At 41.1% G+C, this 22050-nt stretch overlaps 1 protein-coding gene across 2 annotated transcripts in view; it reads right to left on the reverse strand.

The window, feature by feature from the left end:
- Positions 1-22050, reverse strand: part of PPM1E (protein phosphatase, Mg2+/Mn2+ dependent 1E) — a 370197-nt gene that overhangs the window by 59534 nt on the left and 288613 nt on the right. For both annotated transcript variants that reach the window (XM_088449535.1, XM_088449536.1), the window contains exon 3: positions 14717-14916. In XM_088449535.1, coding sequence (XP_088305661.1) covers positions 14717-14916 — 200 coding nt within the window. The remainder of the gene's footprint in view (positions 1-14716; positions 14917-22050) is intronic.

Genomic DNA, 22050 nt, shown 5'->3' on the forward strand with positions numbered 1-22050 from the left:
CACGCCTACAGCAGTAGTGCCCTTATGCAGTGTCCACTGTAGTGATGCCCATTATGCTTTGCCCCCAGTAGTGGTGCTACTTATGCAGTGCCCCCAGTAGTGGTAGTGACCCTTATGCAGTGCCCCCAGCAGGGGTGCACCTTATGCAGTGCCCCCTGTAGTAATGCCCCCAATAGTAATGATCCCTGTAGTAATGCCCCCAATAGTAATGCCCACTATAGTAATGGCCACAATAGTAATGCTCCCTGTAGTAGTGCCCCTTGTAGTAGTACTCCCAATAGTAATGCTCCCTGTAGTAGTGCCCCCAATAGTAATGCTCCCTGTAGTAGTACCCCCAATAGTAATGCTCCCTGTAATAGTGCCCCTTGTAGTAGTACCAATAGTAGTGCCCCCTGTAGTAGTGCCCACAATAGTAATGCCTCCAATAGTAGTGCACCCTGTAGTAATGCCAACAATAGTAGTGCCCCCAAGAGTAATGCCCCCTGTAGTAGTGCTCCCTGTAGTAATGCCCCCTGTAGTAGTGCTCCCTGTAGTAATGCCCCCTGTAGTAGTGCCGCTTACACAAAAAACAACAACTATAATTTACCTATTGGTTTAGTTGGATATTTCTAATCAACCGAATACCAGATACTCATCAGGCTTTATGCCTAGGGTGAGACAGCACCAACTACTAGCAGCAAAATGGGTTTATCACCACAACTGAACACAAAGCATATAACTGATAAAACAAATACATATTGTGGGTCAACATTTCCCTGTTTATTCTCAAATACTATCAATCACTAAAGGCTGTTTTGCAGATTTATTTATTTAATTTCTTGTTTATTGCACTTCACTTTTATGACATGAAAGCTCTCACTATAGAATGGTCATGTAACCTTCTTAAACAACTTACATGCTTACCAACAATACTAAGATTACTGGGGATGAATAAGTGAAGGAATCAGAGATAAAAAAAAAAAAAGAAGGCAAAGGATTAGGAGTCAAACAGGTAACTTGTTACAACATAAAAGAAATACAGGAGAAAAATCTATTTTTGCTGAAAGTATACAATGGTTCCCATGATTACCATTACTTTTCCACAGTATGTTTGTATATATTTGGCAAGATAAACATTGTAGAAGAGACACTGTAAGGAGAAGCCCAATGTTCCAGGCTCTGGTAATTAGGCCTCTTGTCATTATTAAAACAATTAAACAAACATGGATAAATTACTGTATAGTATGAGAAGTGCAATTCATGGGAAAGGGTCATTGTATTTTCATATTATTAAGGGAATGGTAGGAATAGTGCATTTCCAAAAGGAACAACTATGATATAAGGACCATTCTCCAACAACAGCTTAGAGTTGAATACATTTTGTTGGGAAAAGTGGGAACCATGGGTTCTATTTATGAATCTGCAGCAGTACTGACTTACAGAGGAGAGCACAGCCTTGGACCCCTCTGTACATGTCTGATCTGGCTTTCACACATGTGCATTGGTAGTCTGCACTAAGGCTTCCAGTGCCAGATTTCATTAAAAAAAAAAAGACTAAAAAATTTTGATTTAAAATTATTTTGCTAAGGAAAAGTTACTCTGTTTTAATGATAAAACATTATTTTTTTTACCCTGACCTCTGTTACAGACATCCAGAGATAAGAGGGTAGCAGCTGTACATGTATCACCATGATTCTTTCATCCCTAACCAGGGGGCATCAGAAATATCTATTGAGAAAACACCCATTTTCAATAGATTTGGGTTTATCTCCCTAGGCTGATGCAGTGTAGGAGTTGCAGAGGTCTCTCCCACCCCGGCGGCTGAGACTTTAATACATCTCAGCGTTAATTGCTTCCTGCTTTGCCTCAAAGAAGAACGATAGTGGCACGATAACTGCCGCTATAATACATCTCCCTGATAACTTTCTATTGAGCTGCTCGAGACTATAACATGGCAAGAAGCTCTGCTTGGTGTTGGCTTCTCTGTTTTATCATATTGGAGCTGAGGTCGTGGGGGCACAACAATGGGTGGATTGGAGAGAGAAGGAATTACAGCTAGAATGAAAGAATTTAGTAATTTCAGATCTATTTATTGTAATGGGTTAGCGAACACACTCATCCATTCAATGGTTGTTTAATCAATGTAAAGCTAGGGCAAACATACTGTATGTCCAATGGATTAAAGCTATAGATGGATTACTGAAGAAATTCTAATAGATGTATCTCAAGTTTTCTAAAGAAAGGGAGATGTTCGGACATACATATTTACAATGGTGTATAATACTTAGTTACTGAAGGAGTCAATGATTTATCAGCATATTGATCAATACACACCGGACAGTTTCGGAACAACCTGAGAAAGGTGGTGGGTTCCTGAAACATTGTGCACTATTTTTAATACTTCCTTGTTTGCCGTACAGTAAAATTGGTCTTATAAGCATAACAAATCTATGTTCCAGCGTTTCAGGGGTAGTCAGAGATATCCTTTGTTTAAATAGTGGAACTACTGTCACTGCAAGGAGCATGGGTGAGGGAGGTCCTGCAATGCCTGGTCATCCCCACCATCTGAGCTCTTCCGCTGTTCCTTCTGGCCCTCTGCTCTCATAAATGTAGAGTGAAAGTCTCTTGAGCATATTTTGGGTCCAGTGCATGAAAAGTGAAGCATCAGTCAAAGCATTGCTGCACATGCTCAGAAGAGGACTGCAAAGGGAGGGTCAGCAAGAACGGCATTGCTGGGCCATTCTTCAAATTTTACAATGTAGCTCGGCAAAGACTAATCCGCCCCAAAGTGATAATCATGGTGAAAACACCTCATTATTTGGAAATGTAGAATTGTGGGCTGTACAAATTTGCTTATTAGTAAATTTTATTTGATTTATCAAATTAAAATGTGTTTCTTGACAGAAAACCACATTGGCCCCTGAGTGTTTTACTTAAGAAAGCATTTTGGATTTTTGTTGAGGATTTAAACATGTTACTTTTAAGAATATAAGTTTCAAAGCCATGCTAAACCAACTGGGGAAGTATAGTGATGTAAATAAAATGCCTAAATTATAGGGATGATGGCAATGTACACATTTGGTCAATGTAGATATTTTAACTTAACTCAGGTGTAGAGAGGTCAGTCCTGTAAGGCAAATAAAAAGTATATGTGGGGAGGAAATGGAGTGGGGGGGTTGGGGGATGTAAAGCAAACAAACAAGCAAAATTAAGTAAACCATACTCTCCCAGTTTAAGTACTAAAGTCTATGTTGAGATAATTGCACAGACTGTCTTTAGAATCTGTATGAAGATGTGAACCACCATGTACTTTTTTAACCTTCAACATGCCACTTCCATGCAGGAGGGTGTTCCCCGATGTCCTTAATTATTACTTAGCTACCCATTTAAGCCAGGCGGTAGCTTGGTTTACAATTTTACATTCTGCATGATGAATTAATCTGAGACTAACTCCTGTAATGTCTCCTCCCTGTCAGCAATAGTATGTGTTCCAGCCCCCAATAGACCCATCTTAGTCCACTCTTACCTTGTCATTGCCTTCTCATGCTCCAATTAGGACAATTGTAAAATCCATTATCCATTATCAGACTACCTCTTTTCCATCCCCTATCACTCCCCCCTGACAAAATCCAGATTTTCCTCCAGGAGAATATTCTACCTATGGATTTAAAATGGTGTTGGGATGGTTTCCGATGTTCTTGAATCTGGCCATTGCACCCCTTTGGTACCCTACAGGACAAATTTGAAATCTAAACTACAGTATTAGTCCATTTGCTTATCAACAAGTGATACACTATGTCGATTCCCTCACCATTCACCTGATTGCTAGGCCCTTTACCTCATTTGTATCTTTATAGTCTGAAGGGTATTATCTCTATTCTATGTAACCTCCTGCTTACCACCAAACAGACGACTGTCCTGAGTCATGAGTTTTAATAGGAAGAGGATTTAGGGAGCCCTCCACATGAGGAAACTTAGTCTACAATGAGAGAATGAGTCTCAAAATTCCCTTTGTCTTTTCTTTTTGGTTGCCCAAAAGAGGGTTTGGATATACATGCCAATGGGCTTCCCATACAAATTCTTAATGCTGCTATATGCTTGATTGCTGGAAACCCACATCCCTTTAGCAACTTCAATATAGAAACTGGCACTTTACAACCAATGAGAAAATATCTGTTTACCTACATAATATTTCCTTACGGGATGCAATCGGGAAGCCGGCTGACGTAAGCCCGGCAGCCGACTTCCCAATTGCTTTATCCCGGCGAGGGTTAAATGACAGGCATCTAAATCTAGACGCCTGTCATTTTTCTGATGCCGGGCACCGCGACCGGACTGCCGCTGGGGGGGGGGGGGGGGGAGGGTTAAGTTTAGGGCTCCTGGGGGGGACTTAGGGTTAGGCACCCCCCGGGAGGCTTAGGGTTAGGCTAGGGGGAGGCTGGGTTAGGGTTAGGCACCCCCTCGGGGGACTTAGGGTTAGGCAGCGGGGAAGGGGGGGTTAGGTTTAGGCACTTAGAGGGGGTTTTAGGGTTAGGCACAGGGGGGGAGGTTAGGGTTAGGCACCCCTAAGGAGGGTAAGGTTAGGTAAGTAAGTACTTACCTAGGGACGATCGGGATTTCCAGCACTGCCGGGCTGCCGCTGCCGGGATCTCTCTCGGCGGTATTTCATAACGCTTCCTTTCCATACATGTTTCCAGGTTCGGTGTGCATGGTTTATTTAAAACAGTTCAACACCTCAAGGGACCCTTCCTCAGGGATTCTCTGACCTTTTATTCTAGATCTCTTTGGGCACATGTACTGAGATCTTGATACTTATTTCTCCTGAATGGTGACCACTCTGCTGTTCATGGTTGCCCGGGAACCCAGCCTAAGCCTCTTTCTCTACCCCCTTTCCTTTTCTTCATTCTCCCTCATTCCCCTTACGTAATTGCTGTACCATGTACTTTTGGGCTCAAATATGTTTTTTGGATTTAATATCCTTGATAGCTGTTTACTTTGTTCTAATTTTCAGTCATGCTAATAACACTGCACAACAATGAAAATGTTTCCGATGTGAAAAGTTACTTCTAATTGATTTCAGCATGCAAAGAATGAATGACATTTAAAACTCTCAGTTAGCTCTGAGTTCCGAGATATAGCCCATTTATGACGATGTAGGGGTATGCCTAGTGAAGTGGGCAGAATGGAGAGAAACTTACCAGCAATCTGCGTTCCGCGCAGAGGGGGCGGGGCCTAATGACCCAATTAAATGAATCAGTTATTTGTCTCCTCCCCTATTCAAATATATGCGATTCACGGGATTACCCACACAAGATAACTGTGGTGCACTGAGTGACAAGCATAGTGAGCGATTCCACCAAGACATTTCAGCAATGGAACAAAGATATCAGGGTAGGTGATCACTACTGTTGGACAATGACAAGAGATGCCCCAGAAGAGGAGTACAAGCGACAAGCAAAGAGAAAGCACCCCCATGAATAGGCCACTATATTAGATAGTACTTTCATATGCTGTATGTTTGTTTCGTATGCTGTATGTTTGTTTTGTGTTCTTATTTGTGATTGATTGAATTAAAACAACTGTAATTTATTTTCTATCAAGAAAATATCAGATTATTTTAAAATAGCATTTCACTATGACTATATTACTAATGTACATACAGTATAGTGCAAGTAGTGTTGCTCATAAAATAGAGCTAGTAAAAACATTCTGAAATCATTTTAGTTTTTGTTGACCTCAAATTAGTAATGTAGGACTATTTTTAGAAAGGAAACAAATTAATTGTATTAATTTGTTGTACAGTGTAATATGTCTGGCTCAATCGTGTGTTCGCTTTATTTTTTTACCGTCTCAGTTACTTGTTTGATTGTATGCAGGCTATGAGGCTTTTGTTAAATAATATTATCCTTGTATTCTTGAATTCCATTTGAAAATTATAATAGTAGGAAAAAAAACTGTGTAAAGATTTCTAAATGGAAGTTCTCAAAAACAAAATAGTATGTGGAGACTGAAAACTTAGTAGCAATGCCCAATCTCTGTGCTACCAAAGGAAGACGAAGCCTATATACTAAAATAACTAAAAAGAAGTAATACACAATACTAAATAACTAATTTATCTATGGATTGTCTCCTGAATGCTGGACTATTAGATTGTAAATATAGCAACAGAATGTAACTATTTAAACCTTATATTTGTAGACAGATTGTTCTACTATAGGTTCAACTGTAGAAATGAGTTGAAGGGCTTTCTACAATATTATAGGATTTCATGGTGGTTAAGGATGCGGGGATGAAGGCTATACAATACAATCTTGGGTAATCCTCTTAGGTTTTGGCCAAGAAGTGGACTGTGTGTCTAGTGGTGGTAATATACTCCATTCACTGTGGGCTTCTTCTAGAGTGTTAAGCGTGGTGATGCTGCCTGTTCTGCTTTCCAGGAAAATTCCAATGTTGTGGGATATTGTGCTGCTATATTAGACTTGTGGTTTCAGAATCTCAGTGCCACTAAATATTTATAGGAATTTGCAAGATTCTGGTAACTTTTTTTTTTATTCTAGCATCTTGTGTGATAGATGGGGTAATAACCTTAGGTATAGGAAGTCTGCAATAGTGGTCTATGGCAGTGTTTCCCAAACTCATTGCTCAGGGAGCACTAACAGTTGGTGCACAGGTGTATTCATTACTGGCTGACACATTTTAAAAGGGATCTGGTCAAAATCCTGACAGTCGGGATGCCGGCGCTGGAATCCCGACACCAGTAGGAATCTCGTCCCCGGCATCCTGACGGTAAGTACTGGGATTAGGGGGAGGGTTAGGGTTAGGCATTAGGGGGGAGAGTTAGAGTTAGGCACTAAGGGGGGAGGGTTAGGTTTAGGGTGCGGGGAGCGGGAGGTTAGGTTTAGGCACTAGGGAGGAGGTTAGGTTTTGGCACCAGGAAGAGAGGGTTAGGAGTAGGGAGAGGGGGAGCGTTAGTGTACTGACTGACAAGTGTCCGTATCCTAACCCTGTTGGGATGCCGACGTCGGAATTCTGACCACCGGGATCCCGAGTGCCGGAATTCCGTACCAAACTCTTTTAAATGATCCACAGATGGAGCTACTTATTTCACTTGTGATTCTGTGAGGAGACCTGGAAAACATGCACTGTTAGTGCTCCCTGAGGAATAAGTTTGGTAAAATCTGGTCTATGGTAAGGTCTCGATCTTACAAATCCAGGAGAAATGTTTTGAAAGACTATTACAAGTATGTAGTACTGTATTGCTGTAGGCTGCATTGGAATTGCTCTAGCCTCAAGAGTATAGCTGTATTAACAGTCCTGTATGTCTGCAATTTTGTAGTGTAGATGTTGCATTTTATAATTATTAGCACACTCTACATTCATATTCAATATTATTGTTTACATCCACTAAGCCAGCATGTGCTGATACTAATTGCTGCACTTTATTACATTTTCAACATTTTAATATTTGTTGCAAAATTAAAAACACGTACATTAAATGTATATTAATTCAAAGCATGTAACAACTTATCCTCCATCTGACACCATAATAGACTCTTTTGGTTCCACGATCCATGCCTCTGTCTCCACTCATGCGTTACTTTCTGGGTCAATGTCCAAAATGTTTCCTCACCATCGGACTTTGCTGCTTCGAATTGATATATTTAATATACGTGTTTTTAATCTTGCACCAAATATTATAGTTTTGAAAACATAGTTTTCATTATTGTGCACCCCCTTAATTTAAGCCCGTGAGTAAAGGATATGAGAATGGGAGCTGCTCATACTGGTTAAGAAACACTGTATCTGCTGCGGAGCATACAGACTAAAGAAAAGGGTGTGTGTGTATGTGTGCACAGAAAGGAATGTCACGAAACAGTTTCAATACATAAACTACTTATTTATTTTTTGCAAGAAACAGCCACATTACGCTCTCCCCTCCCCACACTGGAGTGCTCCTCAAGTGTGGGTCGTCCATTAGAACAAATCTTCAGGCTCCTCTAAATACAGTAAAAATGTGTTCAAGTATGTAAAGTCAGGTTTTATTATTCCCCTTCAGAAAGATGCCTTTTTCCAGACAATAGAGCAGGTGTACAGAGGAATTGGTTCAACACCAACACCTCTTTTAAAACCACTTAATGAGAACATGATTGTAGCCAGCTGTACTAACTAATTAATTCAATTCCATTAGTCATACTGTATAGTCAATATAGTCAACATTAATCCTATTATAAACATAGTCACACACACCATCTAAAATGCATTCATTCAAAAAGTATAACATAATCAAACACACACCAACATGAAAAAAAATAGTCACAAACTGTATCTTAAGGTGGGTACACACCTGACAGATATATCTGCAGCTGATGGTCGTTCCTGCACACTGAACGGCCATCATCTGCTTGTGCCCTCGGGTCCTGACGGCCGGGGGGCAGGACCCATCACCCTCCTCGCGGCTGCCGCTGTGTGTGTATGGGTGGTCTGCAGACCACCCGTACACACTTGCCGATGGACAGATATGTCTGCAGACATATCTGTCCATCGGCTGTGGAACACAGCCAATGCGATATGTTGGTTAACGGCGACGTTCACCAACATATCTCGGGTACACACTGGCCGACGGGCAGCAGATACATTGGCCGATGAATTGTCAGTGTGTACCCAGCATAAGGAAACTACAGTACAATATCCTTAAATCATGCGATAACTGATGAGTACATTACTTCCCAACATGACCCATTCCAGGAGGGACAAAGGACCTCATTCAGAGGCGGTCGCAAGAAGCGATCGATCTCTCTGAAAGAGGGCGGGCGCTCCTTTTTTTTTGGTGCGGCCTCCTGGTTGCAAGCTAAGCTGTGGGTTACCACCCACAGCTTAGCTAGCGACCAGGGTGATGGTCGCGATGGTGATCACCATCGCGACCATCAGGGCTTGCAACCAGACCCTAAGGTTGGGTCTGGGCACTCGCAAGTCCCAGGGAGCTTTCTGCTCTGATGGAGGAGGAAGCTCCCCACTGACATCACTGATGATGTCAGTGCAGCTGCCCACAAAACGGTAGGCGTTCCTTAAGGATCCCAGCCCGCCTACAAAAAGGGACGAGTTGTCGATCAACATCGACAGCCGCCCCTTTTGTAGCGAGCTCCGGAGTGAGAGAGTTTCTCTCTCGCACCGGGGCTTGCGCACGCGCAGTGCGCAGGGCTACCCATCGACCCAGTTGAGAGCACATCGGTGCTTGTGACCGGGTCTGAATGACCCCCAAAATGCTCTGTTCCTGGACTTTCCTCTTTATGATTGCTGTCACCTGTGTTAAATAAGTTAATTGATAAGAAAGATGTTTTGAACCAGGTAATGGCAATCATGTTGGAAGTTGTGCATTAGTGCTCATATATTGAGACCCAACACTGCCTGTATAGGCTGAGAAACTGGACGTTCACAGATCTTCACTTCTGGTGATGGAAACTCCATATTCTAGCAATACAGTTACAGAAATACACAATACAATACAATAATACACAATACAATAATCGTAAAACATCATAATAAACACAAAATTCTAGCAATAAACCAATATCAATATACAGTCATAAAAAAATATTTACTCATACGACCACACAGCTACACCTGCAACCGCAAACACTGACACACTATATAATATTATTATTAACCTTTATTTATATGGCACCATAAGGGTTCCGCAGCGCCTTACTAAGTACATAAACAAATGAGCAAACAAAAAAAACCAGTTATTAACTGTACAAAACAAGGCAGGACATGGTTTATAAACATTGCTGCATTAGTGATTATAACATTTAAAAAGCAGCAGAGCATCAGCAACCAAGAGTTAAGTGCCTTTTTGGGAAGTTAGGAGTAAATGATACTATAAATTGGGGGAAGAGAAGCACGTGAGGGAAAAGGGCCCTGCTCATGAGAGCTTACATTCTAAAGGGGAGGGGAAGATAGACAGGGGTGATACAGATGGGGTAGACAGTGAGTAAGGAGCATGGAGCAGTGAGCTAGGATGAGAACTGGAAAGCTTTGAAGAAAAAGTGGCTCTTAAGAGCCCGTTTGAAGATTAGTAGAAAGGTGGAGAGAGGGAAAGAATTCCAATGGTAGGGAGTAGCACAGGCAAAATCTTGGAGACGGTAGTGGGAGGAAGTAATCTGTTGGCAGGAGAAGCTTGAAATGGGTTTTGAAGGAGGGGGGGGGGGGGAGACAGTTTAGGGCTTATAGGAGAAAGGATGCAGATGTAGAACATTTGGAAAGGAAAATGAGCTGAGCAGCAGCATTGAGGACACATGGGAGTGGAGAGAGGTGGGAGTCCAGATAGGAGGAGGTTACAGTAGTCCAATCTGGAGGTGACCAGTGAATGGATGAGGGTTTTAGTAGTTGGGCCTGACCCTGGAAATATTGTGGTTTGAGAAAGTGGGAGGTGTCAAGGATAACTCCAAGATAGCGCATTGGGGACTAGAGGAGACAGTTGTGCCATCAATACATGATGAAATTGTGGGCAGTGAGGTTATGCAGGAGGGTGGGAAGATGATCAGCTTAGTCCTAGACATGTTAAGTTTAAGAAAGTGCTGGGATATCCAGGAAGAGATGACAGAGAAACAGTTTGAGATAGAGGAGGAAAGGTCAGGAAAAAAACAGACGACTAGCCGGGAATCAAAAGTACAATGAGTTCCAGGATGAAACACATAGCTGCCTTGAATATGGTTTATGACTTTTTTTGTGTTTGTTTGATTACATGGTGTTAATAGATGATGTATGGCTGCGTATTATAAAATTAATATTGCATATATTGTATATGGTATGCCTAATGCAAATAAATTAATTAATTTACACATCTGAGTACACTCATTAAAATAGGTGTTGGTGGTGGTGATGAATCATTCTCTCTGTACTGCTGCTCTGTGATGGTTGTCTGGGAAAAAGTATTTTTAAAGATGCAGACATTGAGCTTATGACGCTCTTTTTTTATGGGGACTAAAACCTGCTTGAACTAAATTTGTCAAGTAACTTTAATGTATACATACATACAGATGTATATAAAAGTCCCACCCATCTTCTTTTCCCCAAAAACTCTCACTGGCTGCCTGCCAGGACACAGCACTCCCCCAACCCACCAAGCAGAAAATCCCAGAAAACACTTCACCCCCCCCCTCATATGCCATCAAACCCCTCCACTTACCTCTCATATGACATCAGACATACCACTAATATGCCATCACAATATCCATATGCTCCTCATATGCTATCACACACCTCCGCATGCTCCTCATATGCCATCAGACTTCTATACATGCCCCTTATAAATCAAATATGGAGCTCACTTAATCTCACTGCAGTATCTCCACAGTTACAGAGATAAGGACACAACTGTATTTCAGTTCACAGGTAGGAGCCAGCCAGATGCCATGCCGCTTAAAAGTTTTCATTATGCCACGTCTGGTACGCATGTCGGAGGTTGCCAAGCCCTGTTCTAGACCATCGGTGTGCAACGGAAGCTCTTGGCTATATGTTCCCTGTCTGACTTATTCTCTGCTTTGTTATAAAGCAAAGATTAAGGCTGAAAAGGAGCTGTCGGCTCCCACGTCACGTGACCTCTGCATTACGCAAGGTATTTTTAGACTGTAAATTAGTCAGTGTATTGGAGCATGTGATTGAGGTCTGAATGCTATCCGGGGAGGTCTTATTGGCATGTGGTATATCTGAGGATATCTCAGTGGTATTTCAAAAGGTTTGGAGTACTGAGAGGGTCTGAGTGTCATGTGTGAGAGTTTTGGAGCACATGTGTGATCTGTAGTGGTCTGAGCGGATATGGGGTCAATTTGTGGCAAGGTCTTAGAACATGTGGTACAATTTTATAATTATTTTAGAAGTTGTGGGCAAAAATCATTTTGGTGTTTTTCCATTTAAAAATAAAGAATTAAAAATAAACATATAATATATATAAATTTATTTATTTATTAACAGTTTCTTATATAGCGCAGCATATTCCGTTGCGCTTTACAATTGGAAACATTGATAGAACAAAACAGGGTAATAACAGACAGACATAGAGGTAAGAGGGCCCTGCTTGCAAGCTTACAATCTATAGGGAAATAGGCATTGATACACAAGGATAGGTGCTATATATTGCAATTTGGTCCGGCCAGAATGCAGAGTTTCTTGGTGGGCTGCATGATCCAGTCACACAGGAATGTCGGCAAAATGTCAGGAGTATGTGAAAGAAAGACAATATGTGAGGTTATGTGTGGACTGTGAGAGGGGATGTGATAAGACATGGAAGCTATGAAGGTTATGTGGTCGGTTCTGGAATCTGATAAGCTTGTCTGAAGAGGTGAGTTTTCAGGGAACGCTTGAAGGATTGAAGAGTAGAGGTAAGTCTTATTGTGTGTGGTAAGGCATTCCATAGAGTGGGTGCAGCCCGAAGAAAGTCCTGTAACCGTAAATGGGAGCAAGTAATGCGCGGGGATGAGAGACGCAGATCTTGTGCTGAGCGGAGAGGTCGGGTTGGGAGATATTTTGAGATGAGTGAAGAGATGTATGTTGGTGTAATTCGGTTAATAGCCTTATGTGTAAGTAACAGTATTTTGTATTGAATACGGTAGAAAACCGGCAACCAATGGAAGGACTGACAGAGCGGGGCAGCAGACGATGAACGTTTGGCAAGGAAGATAAGCCTTGCAGCTGCATTCATAATGGATTGTAATGGCAATAGCCTGTTTTTGGGAAGACCAGTAAGGAGACTATTGCAATAGTCAATGCGGGAAATAATAAGTGCATGGATTAGAGTTTTTGCAGTGTCTTGTGTGAGATATGGTCGAATTTTGTATATGTTTTTTAGATGTATGTAACATGATTTTGAGACAGATTGAATGTGGGGAACAAAGGACAGTTCAGAATCAAGGATGACACCAAGGCAGCGAGCTTGTGGGGCAGGGTGGATTGTTGAGTTATCAACAGTGATAAAGAGATCAGATTGGTAACTGTTATTGGCCGGTGGAAATGTAATTAATTCTGTTTTAGAAATATTAAGTTTCAGGTAGCGAGATGACATCCAAGATGAAATGGCAGAAATACATTCAGTGACACAGACCAATACAGATTGTGATATATCTGGAGAGGATAGGTAGATTTGAGTATCATCCGCATACAGATGGTACTGAAATCCAAAAGAGCGGATTAGTTTGCCAAGAGAGGTATATATACACATTCATTTTTCAAAACATGTAAAGAGGTACAGAAAAAAAGAGACATGGAGGACAGGTGTTGTATGTGCTATATACAGTGTTTTTCTTTTCTTGCTGCGCAACCTTAATCAGGTTGCGCAGTTGTAGACAGTACGATGTTTTACATGCATTTATGTTCCTACAACCAGTCCCTGGAAATTATAAGTTTTGGAAACTATGACAACACATCATATTTAAGATAGCAGATTAAATGCAATAAGGGATAAACAGAACCCATGCACTATACAAAACAAAATTCCTGACATCATTTAACATAAAGTAATATAAAAGACACACTATCATTCATCTTAATTTCAGGAGTCAGCTAGACACTGTTAGTAGCTAATAAAGAAATACCACCATAAAGTTCTATATAATATAACCTTAGGTGACAGGAAGATTTGACTTGTGGTGTACACACACAACCTCTTACCTTATGTTACAATCCGATTAGGAAAAGGAATCAAATTAATACAACCATTGACTTTTCCCCCCTGGCTTACTATGTGTTTTGTGAATAGAATGTGAATTATTAATTCCTGAAGCTTTCACTTGTCACATTTCTTCCCAAACTGTCTGTGTTTAATACACTGATAATACCTCTCATTCATGTTTGATGCTGGGTACTGTCAGGGTTGAAATATGTATTCAGAGCTGCAAAATCAGAACATTACAAGCAAAGCAAATAAAATCTAATATTAAAGCAGCCAGACATCCCATTTCCCATAAGCATATTTAGTGTCTAAACTGAGTGGGTGCTTTGTAAGTTGTGGCTCAGAGGAATAGAAATTTTTGAGATAATTGAGTTAAACCACTTTAAGATGTACTTAGAGGAAGGAATCATAGCCAAAAAACATGGATTTTCTTTACATACATACATACTAGATCATTTATATCTTTTCAGTTAGCCAATACAGAATATCACTTTATTTTTCTTGTTTTTATCAATGGCTAAAACTCAGTCATTTCTAATTTATATGAAGCTAGCTTGGTTATATTAGCAATAAAGGCGGCCAGCCATATGATGGTTTGCCAGCTAATTTGTCAGATTTAAACCAAATTGGACCCAAAGCTCCATGTTTGTGTGCCTCCACTAAACACCATAGATGTTGATTGAAAACATAGTCAGCTGAGTACTATTGCTATGCGATCACTGGATGACCTAAATGTGCCTCTAAGGGCTCTGGCCATTTAGTCTGAGTTTCAATTGCTTGTGTTCGTGCAATTTAGACACTCATATGTGTGACCAAATTGGGTTCAGATGCAGCTTCTTGGAGATCAGGATCTCAACATGTTCTTTCACAACTAAAAGTCCTGCAAGCACCTCCCATAGCGTTGCACTTCCCCCAAGCCATACATATATAATAAGCAAGTTGTTAAGATGTACTATGCGTTAACATGTTATATATTTGTTTCATGTTTTCCTACAAGCCTTAACTTGTAGGAAGCTTGGCCTTTAAATTATTTCAGGTCTCTCATTTGTCTTTAATTAACTGTGTCATTACCTCGAGGTTGAATAGGATATTGAAGTCAGGAATGCAGACATGCTTGTCCTCCATCTTCCTTCGCATGTTTTTGATGGCATGAATGGATGTCTCATAATATAAGTGAGGTTTGCGACATGATGGAAAGTCTTTCACCCAGCTACAGCACATCTCATGTAGCTTGCTAAACACTGCATGGGCCAGTTTCACAGTCTCTAGCTCTAGAAAGAAAATGAAAAGAAGAGATTAACAGAACAAAAAGCACCATATATGACTTGTAGATAAAACAGCAGAATTGTTTAGAATTGTTGTTACCAAGTTTGCTCCCTGTGTCCTCCAGAATCAATTTCAAATTATTCAACCTCATCTATAAAACCCTGAACACAACCTCCTCCTCATACATCTCATATAAAAATAATCTCCCTCTCATACTTTTAGATGTACCTCTGGCTTGTATCTCGCCTCTGCTAATCACCTTTCACTCCCGCCTACAGGACTTCTCCTGTCCCGCTACCCACGTATGGATTTCCCTATGACTTCCAATCAGACTCTCCCACAGCCTTCAAATATTTAAATGTTCTCTGAAAACCCAGCACCACACTCCTTTCAGTTTTTATTGCTTTAAAGCAGATGGAATAAAATGTATGAACTTCATTATTAAAAACTTTTGCCAAATCATTTAGCAAAACATGGGATTCCTGAGTGCCTAATTTATTGTGAGACTTCCCTTTTCAACAGTTGACCAAAGTAGCAATCATCATAAGCATTGATGTTCCATGTACTGTAGTGGTCAGATCAGTGATTCCCAACATCAGTCCTCAAGGCACACTTAAGCTGACCAATTTACATCCAACCATCCAACTAGTTGGTTGGTTGGAATGAAAATATGGTAAGGTATGGAAGTAAATGACAATCAGCAATTTGCTCCCAAACCCCGGAAAACAGAGAAAAACTGTTATTTTATCAAACTGTTTAAATCACGCATTTAACCAACTTGTCTAAACTACCATTTTCATCTGTTGTTTTGCCGTTTGGGAGCAAATTGCTGATTATAATTTGGTCCCATACATTACCAGATTTTCATTCCAACCAGCCAACTAGTTAGATGGTTGGATGAAAGTTTGTGTAGTGTATGGACAGCTTAACAGTCCTGGTTTTAGTGATATCCATGCTTGAGCACAGGTGGTAAAATCAAAATAACTGAGGTACTAGTCACCTGTGCTCAAATGTGGCTATCCTTAAAACATGGACTGTTAGTGTGCCTTGAGGACCGTGGTTGGGAACCCCTGTCCTAGACGATGCTGTTGCACTAATCTCTCCCCTCTATCCCTACATGCACCATATCTAACACTGTGTGTTAGTTTACCTTTAATATTGATTACACAGTTTTAATTAATGCCTACTTAATCCAGTAATTTCACTAAAGGCCACATAAGCACAATATGTTGTGGGCATTCTATTGAATTAGGTCAAAATAGGAGTTATGAAGCCAGGCAGGTAGTTATTAGGTATTATGCCCAAAGAGAGAACTACCCAGCTATTCCAGAGGTACAGTAGGACATTATGGGGTAGATTTACTAATGCTTTGGAAACAGACAAGTGGAGATGTTGCCCTTAGCAACCTATCAGATTTTTTCTAACATTTTCTAGGATGCAATAGAGAAATAATTGCTAGGATCTTATTGGTTGGTTGTTGCAACACCTCCACTTTTCATTTTTCGGAACCTACTGTTCCGTTTACACACTGCAATTTATTGGATTTCATAAAGTGATTTGTGTCTTTATAACTCCATCCATCTGTGTCTATGACACTCCAGAATAATTTCTCTTCCTTGCCATCTGTGACATGGTAAAATGCATGAAATAACAGGCTGTGTTCAGCAGCAATCGGGCTATGGTAGGCACTACATGATCACACTGAAAACGGCCATCCATTGTCTTCTGCTTGTCTTAATATAATGTATATTGTTTCCTTAGCTGTTCTATACTATGGGCAGGCAGTACACCATAATATGCTGTGCTACATAGGTGCCTAATACTATCTAGTGAGAGCGATGTAACAGTGGACATACTATAAAACGAGTAACCAGGAAAGGTACTCTTTTATATAGCTCTGGGCTGAGAAAAATGGACACAACAAATAATAGCCTCTATTCATGTGCATCTTCTCGCATTAGAATAGGAAGACAAAGCCGAGTGCAAAATCTGTATGTGACCCTGACATCCCTGCCAAGGTCAAGCTTATTTACTCCTATTATTTGCAGTGTGTCCTTGTAGTTACACCATGTCCTGCCAGGGGAGACTCTAAATCATTGTACTGACATGTATGCCATCCTTCCATAACCTGAATCAGTCCACAGTACTTGGCTATGAAAGGCAAAGGTAATTTCTTACAGAACAAGGTAACACTAAAACTTAGCTAATGTTAGGCTGTAGGTAGGAGAATTATCTTTGCCACTAAGTAAAATTACAGTAATGTGTGATTTGTATTGATTTGCCCAGGTGTCACACAATCTACAGAAAAGAGCAGTGTTGTGTTTTTTGTTTTTTTTTGTTTTCCATACAGTTGTATGTACATTTATTTGTAGAGAAAACTGAAGGTGATGGTTCTGCTGCGGCAATATCTAATTGCACTATTATACTAATTTTAATTCTATTTATGTTAGGTGCAAAACTAAAAAGAAAGAAAAATCTTTTAATAGTAACATTATGGATTCCTCATTTTTCCCCTGTGATGGCACATTAATAGAAACCTTATTCCTTACAAAAAAAAAGCAATATAATAATATTATTCTATGACTGCTGCATCCAAATGCTTGCCCCTCAAACTGTGTTTCAGAAAACTGTCAAATTGCCTCATTGTAAAGCAGGCCAAACACCTAAAGATTATCTTTCCCACCAGCCAACTAGTTGGGAGCAAATTACAATCAACCATTTGCATCTAAACAGTCACTAGAGAACGAACAAAAACAATTGTTCAGACAAATGACCGTATATACTCGAGTATAAGCCGAGTTTTTCAGAACATTTTTTGTGCTGAAAAAGCACCCCCTCGGCTTATACTCGTACCGTACCATGCGGGCCGCGGTGCAGACTTTGTCTCTGTGACACAGCTGCACCGCGTGTGTAGCGCTGACCGGACGGAGTTTGGTCAGCACTACACACTGCCAAACACACAGCGGAGCCGGCAGCTGTGTGTTTGTTGTAATCAGCAGCCGATGAGAGTCTGTCAGACTCTCATCGGCTGCTGCTGCTCCCACTGCGGGAGCCATCTTCCGGCTCCCGCAGTGGGTAATGGGAGAGACGTCATGACGACGTCTCTCCCATAATGCAAAGCGGCCGGAGGAGCTGATAGCAGCGGCGGGACCAGGAGCGGGGTTTCAGGTAAGTGGTTTTTTTTATTTTTATTAGGACTACTGGGGGGGCACTACCAGGGGGGATTACTTCTGGGGGCACTACCAGAGGGGGATTGCTTGTGGGGGCACTACCAGGGGGGCATTACTACTGGGGGCACTACCAGGGGGAATTACTTCTGGGGGCACTACCAGGGGGGATTACTACTGGGGGCACTACCAGGGGGGATTACTACTGGGGGCACTACCAGGGGGGATTACTACTGGGGGCACTACCAGGGGGGATTACTACTGGGGGCACTACCAGCTGCTGCATTTCCCACCCTAGGCTTATACTCAGGTCAATAAGTTTTCCCAGTTTTTTGGGGTAAAATTAGGTACCTCGCCTTATATTTGGGTCGACTTATACACGAGTATATATACGGTAGTTAAATCAAATGGATTTAACCAATTTGTGTGCATAGCCAATTTCATCCGTTTTTCAGGAAAATAAAATAAAACTAGAAGTGAGAAAAATAACTTGGAAATTGATTTGAAAAATGAACAGTTATAATAATATCCCTTTAAGGCACTGCGGTATAGAACACAACTCTTTAGTCCACCACAGTGAATGTTTGTATATGTGGATTAATATCTATACTTATAAGTTGTTTTTTTATAAAGTGCATTTAGGCACTAACAGGTCTCAAAGAGGTTAACATGGAAGCACAATAATTTCCAGCTGATCCCACAGCTCTTATGTGGATGTGTCAGAGCACATAGGATGTAAGATTCTGGGAGCAAATGCACCGCATAAAAGGATATAACTAGCACCAATGTGTGTTACAGCACAACAAATTACAGGGTACAGTCTGCCAGTAAAAGCCTGGTGGGCTTCCCCGGCCAATTTCTTCCCACCTCATTGGAGTTTAGCAGCTTCACGTTCTTTGGCGACTGAAGCACAATCACTAAGCAGCACTATTCAAAAACACATATCCAAGTACCTTTAATACTATTGCATGAGTATTTATGTAATAAAGAACAAACAAAACATTCTCAGCCTCAAAAAAAACCATATAAAAATGTAAGTATGGTGTTTCAAAAACAGAAGGAATATAGATTTTCATGTTCTCAAACCTGGAAGCAAATTAATTTGCCCTAGTGTTCCGATGTCCTAAAATGGTGGTCATTGCATGTAATGATAGGAAAAGTACAGGTACCCCGTGAGCGGCCACAAGCCCAGGTACTGAGGAAAAGGGGTGGGGAGGGGAGGTGTGGCCACACCCTCTAAAAAAAAATTTAAATAGTTTTCCCAGTTGCCGCACAGGGGGCACTGGTGGTTGCACAGAAGGACATCTGTCCCCTACGCAGTTCTGCAGCAGCTGGCCTGAACCCCTCCAACTAGCCTAGGCCCAGGTAATTAGTACCCGCTCCCCTTTCCTCACAGCACCCCTGGAAGCGTAACTCCAATAGGGCTTTTGAAATACATTTATAAAATGTGAGACATACAATAGGAAACAAAGTGCCCCTTCTTATATCCAATGACACATAATAATATGAAGTGGGTGATATTTATCATTTCAAATTTGTAGGAATGAAAAAATTCAGATTTGTAGGAATGGAAACTGGAGCATCTGGAAAACACCCACAGGGAGAACATACAAACCCCACACTGATACAGCCTTGATTAGGAATTAAACTCATTAACTCAATGTTGTGAAGCAGCAATGCTAGCTATAGCATCACTGTGCTGAATACTCCATAGACTAAGGAAATAAAGGCCACAAATTATGATTTAAAATAAAAACTAGAACTTTTATTTTTTTTACGGAAATTGCTAAAGATGGAAACATAGACGGTGGGATCGCAGATCACATCGCTGAAAAAGGATCATGGCTGCACTACTCCATTAGGCAACCCTAGATGGCTGCTTAGGTGGGTAGGAGGTACCTAAAAGACTGCATGAATTACATAATACCTAGGGCTTGCATCTGCCCTAAGAAGGACTAGTATAATTCATATTCACATGTAGGATTTGAAATAAATGAAATTGGTAACTAGACTTGGGAGAATCACTGTTATGGTGCATACACACGATCAGATTTTTCCTTCAGATATGAACGATAACGATTTAAAAATCGTTCAGTCGTTCATATCTGAAGGAAAATCGTTCATATCTGACATGCCTGAACGATGGACGATCAACGATGCGCGTTCCCGTTTGTCAGATAACGATATCTGACATCTGATGGGTTTGCAGTCAGACTTGGACGATTCCATTCATTTTAATGCAGTCAAAAATCGTTCAATCGTTCAAATCGTTCAAAACTTTGGTAAAATCGTTCAAATCGTTCAGTCGTTCATCTGACAAATCTGACAAGTCTGACAAATCTGACCGTGTGTACGCTCCATAAGTGATTGAAATTAAAAAGAACTTAGAGACATTAGAAAATGAATGGGGTCTAAATTATTTGGCAAAAATTTAAACAGCTCATTTCAACAAATATAGGATTGGGGAGTTTAGCGCATGAACTAAAAAATGAACTGCAGTTATGGAGATGGTTATATGAACCAAGCAAAGGACGTAATAGACGGGTACGGTAATCAAGCAATCAACTATGCAGCAGATAATACAGGAAATTGTTCAAGTGTATTGAAGTTAGTGAATGTTTTTATTATATAACAAATCTCATTAGCATTAACATACAGAACATGGTTATACAAGGTCACTGTCCTGAATGTAAGGCTAAGAATCTATGCACCCACGATACTGTAGCAGTGACAGTCAGAATATTAAGAGATGAGATGAGTGGTTCAGACTCTGAATTTAAGGTTATTGAGTCATGACTTGAATTTTTGCACCAAAATAGGATTTTTTTTACGAAGAAAATGACATTTTCCAGGAAATCTCAGATCACGTATTTTCAATCACATAATTAAACCCAAGGTGAAGCAGGTTAAAGGTAAACTTCCCATAATTCTCTATGCTCACAGTTTTTTGATGACCTACTGTATAAGGACACTGTGAGGACTCTTACGCATGTAGGCAAAGGATCGCTGTCAGTAATTACAGACGTCTGTGGGCTGGCTATTCTGCAGCTCTGACACTTGCACATGTAGGCAAAGGATCGCTGTCAGTAATTACAGACGTCTATGGGCTGGTTACTCTGCAGCTCTGGCACTTGTGCATGTAGGCAAAGGATCGCTGTCAGTAATTACATACGTCTATGGACTGGTTACTCTGCAGCTCTGACACTTGTGCATGTAGGCAAAGGATCGCTGTCAGTAACTACATACGTCTATGCGCTGGCTACTCTGCAGCTCTGACACTTGCGCATGTTGGCAAAGGATCGCTGTCAGTAATTACATACGTCTATGGGCTGGTTACTCTGCAGCTCTGACACTTGCGCATGTAGGCAAAGGATCGCTGTCAGTAATTACATACGTCTATGGGCTGGTTACTCTGCAGCTCTGACACTTGCGCATGTAGGCAAAGGATCGCTGTCAGTAATTACAGACGTCTATGGGCTGGTTACTCTGCAGCTCTGACACTTGCGCATGTAGGCAAAGGATCGCTGTCAGTAATTACATACGTCTATGGGCTGGTTACTCTGCAGCTCTGACACTTGCACATGTAGGCAAAGGATCGCTGTCAGTAATTACAGACGTCTATGGGCTGGTTACTCTGCAGCTCTGACACTTGCACATGGAGGCAAAGGATCGCTGTCAGTAACTACAGACGTCTATGGGCTGGTTACTCTGCAGCTCTGACATTTGCACATGTAGGCAAAGGATCGCTGTCAGTAATTACATACGTCTATGGGCTGGTTACTCTGCAGCTCTGGCACTTGTGCATGTAGGCAAAGGATCGCTGTCAGTAATTACAGACGTCTATGGGCTGGTTACTCTGCAGCTCTGGCACTTGTGCATGTAGGCAAAGGATCGCTGTCAGTAATTACATATGTCTATGGGCTGGTTACTCTGCAGCTCTGACACTTGCGCATGTAGGCAAAGGATCGCTGT

The sequence above is a fragment of the Taudactylus pleione genome, unplaced genomic scaffold, assembly GCF_031769625.1.
Source record: "Taudactylus pleione unplaced genomic scaffold, aTauple2 ptg000487l, whole genome shotgun sequence".
In the NCBI taxonomy this organism is placed as follows: domain Eukaryota; kingdom Metazoa; phylum Chordata; class Amphibia; order Anura; family Myobatrachidae; genus Taudactylus; species Taudactylus pleione.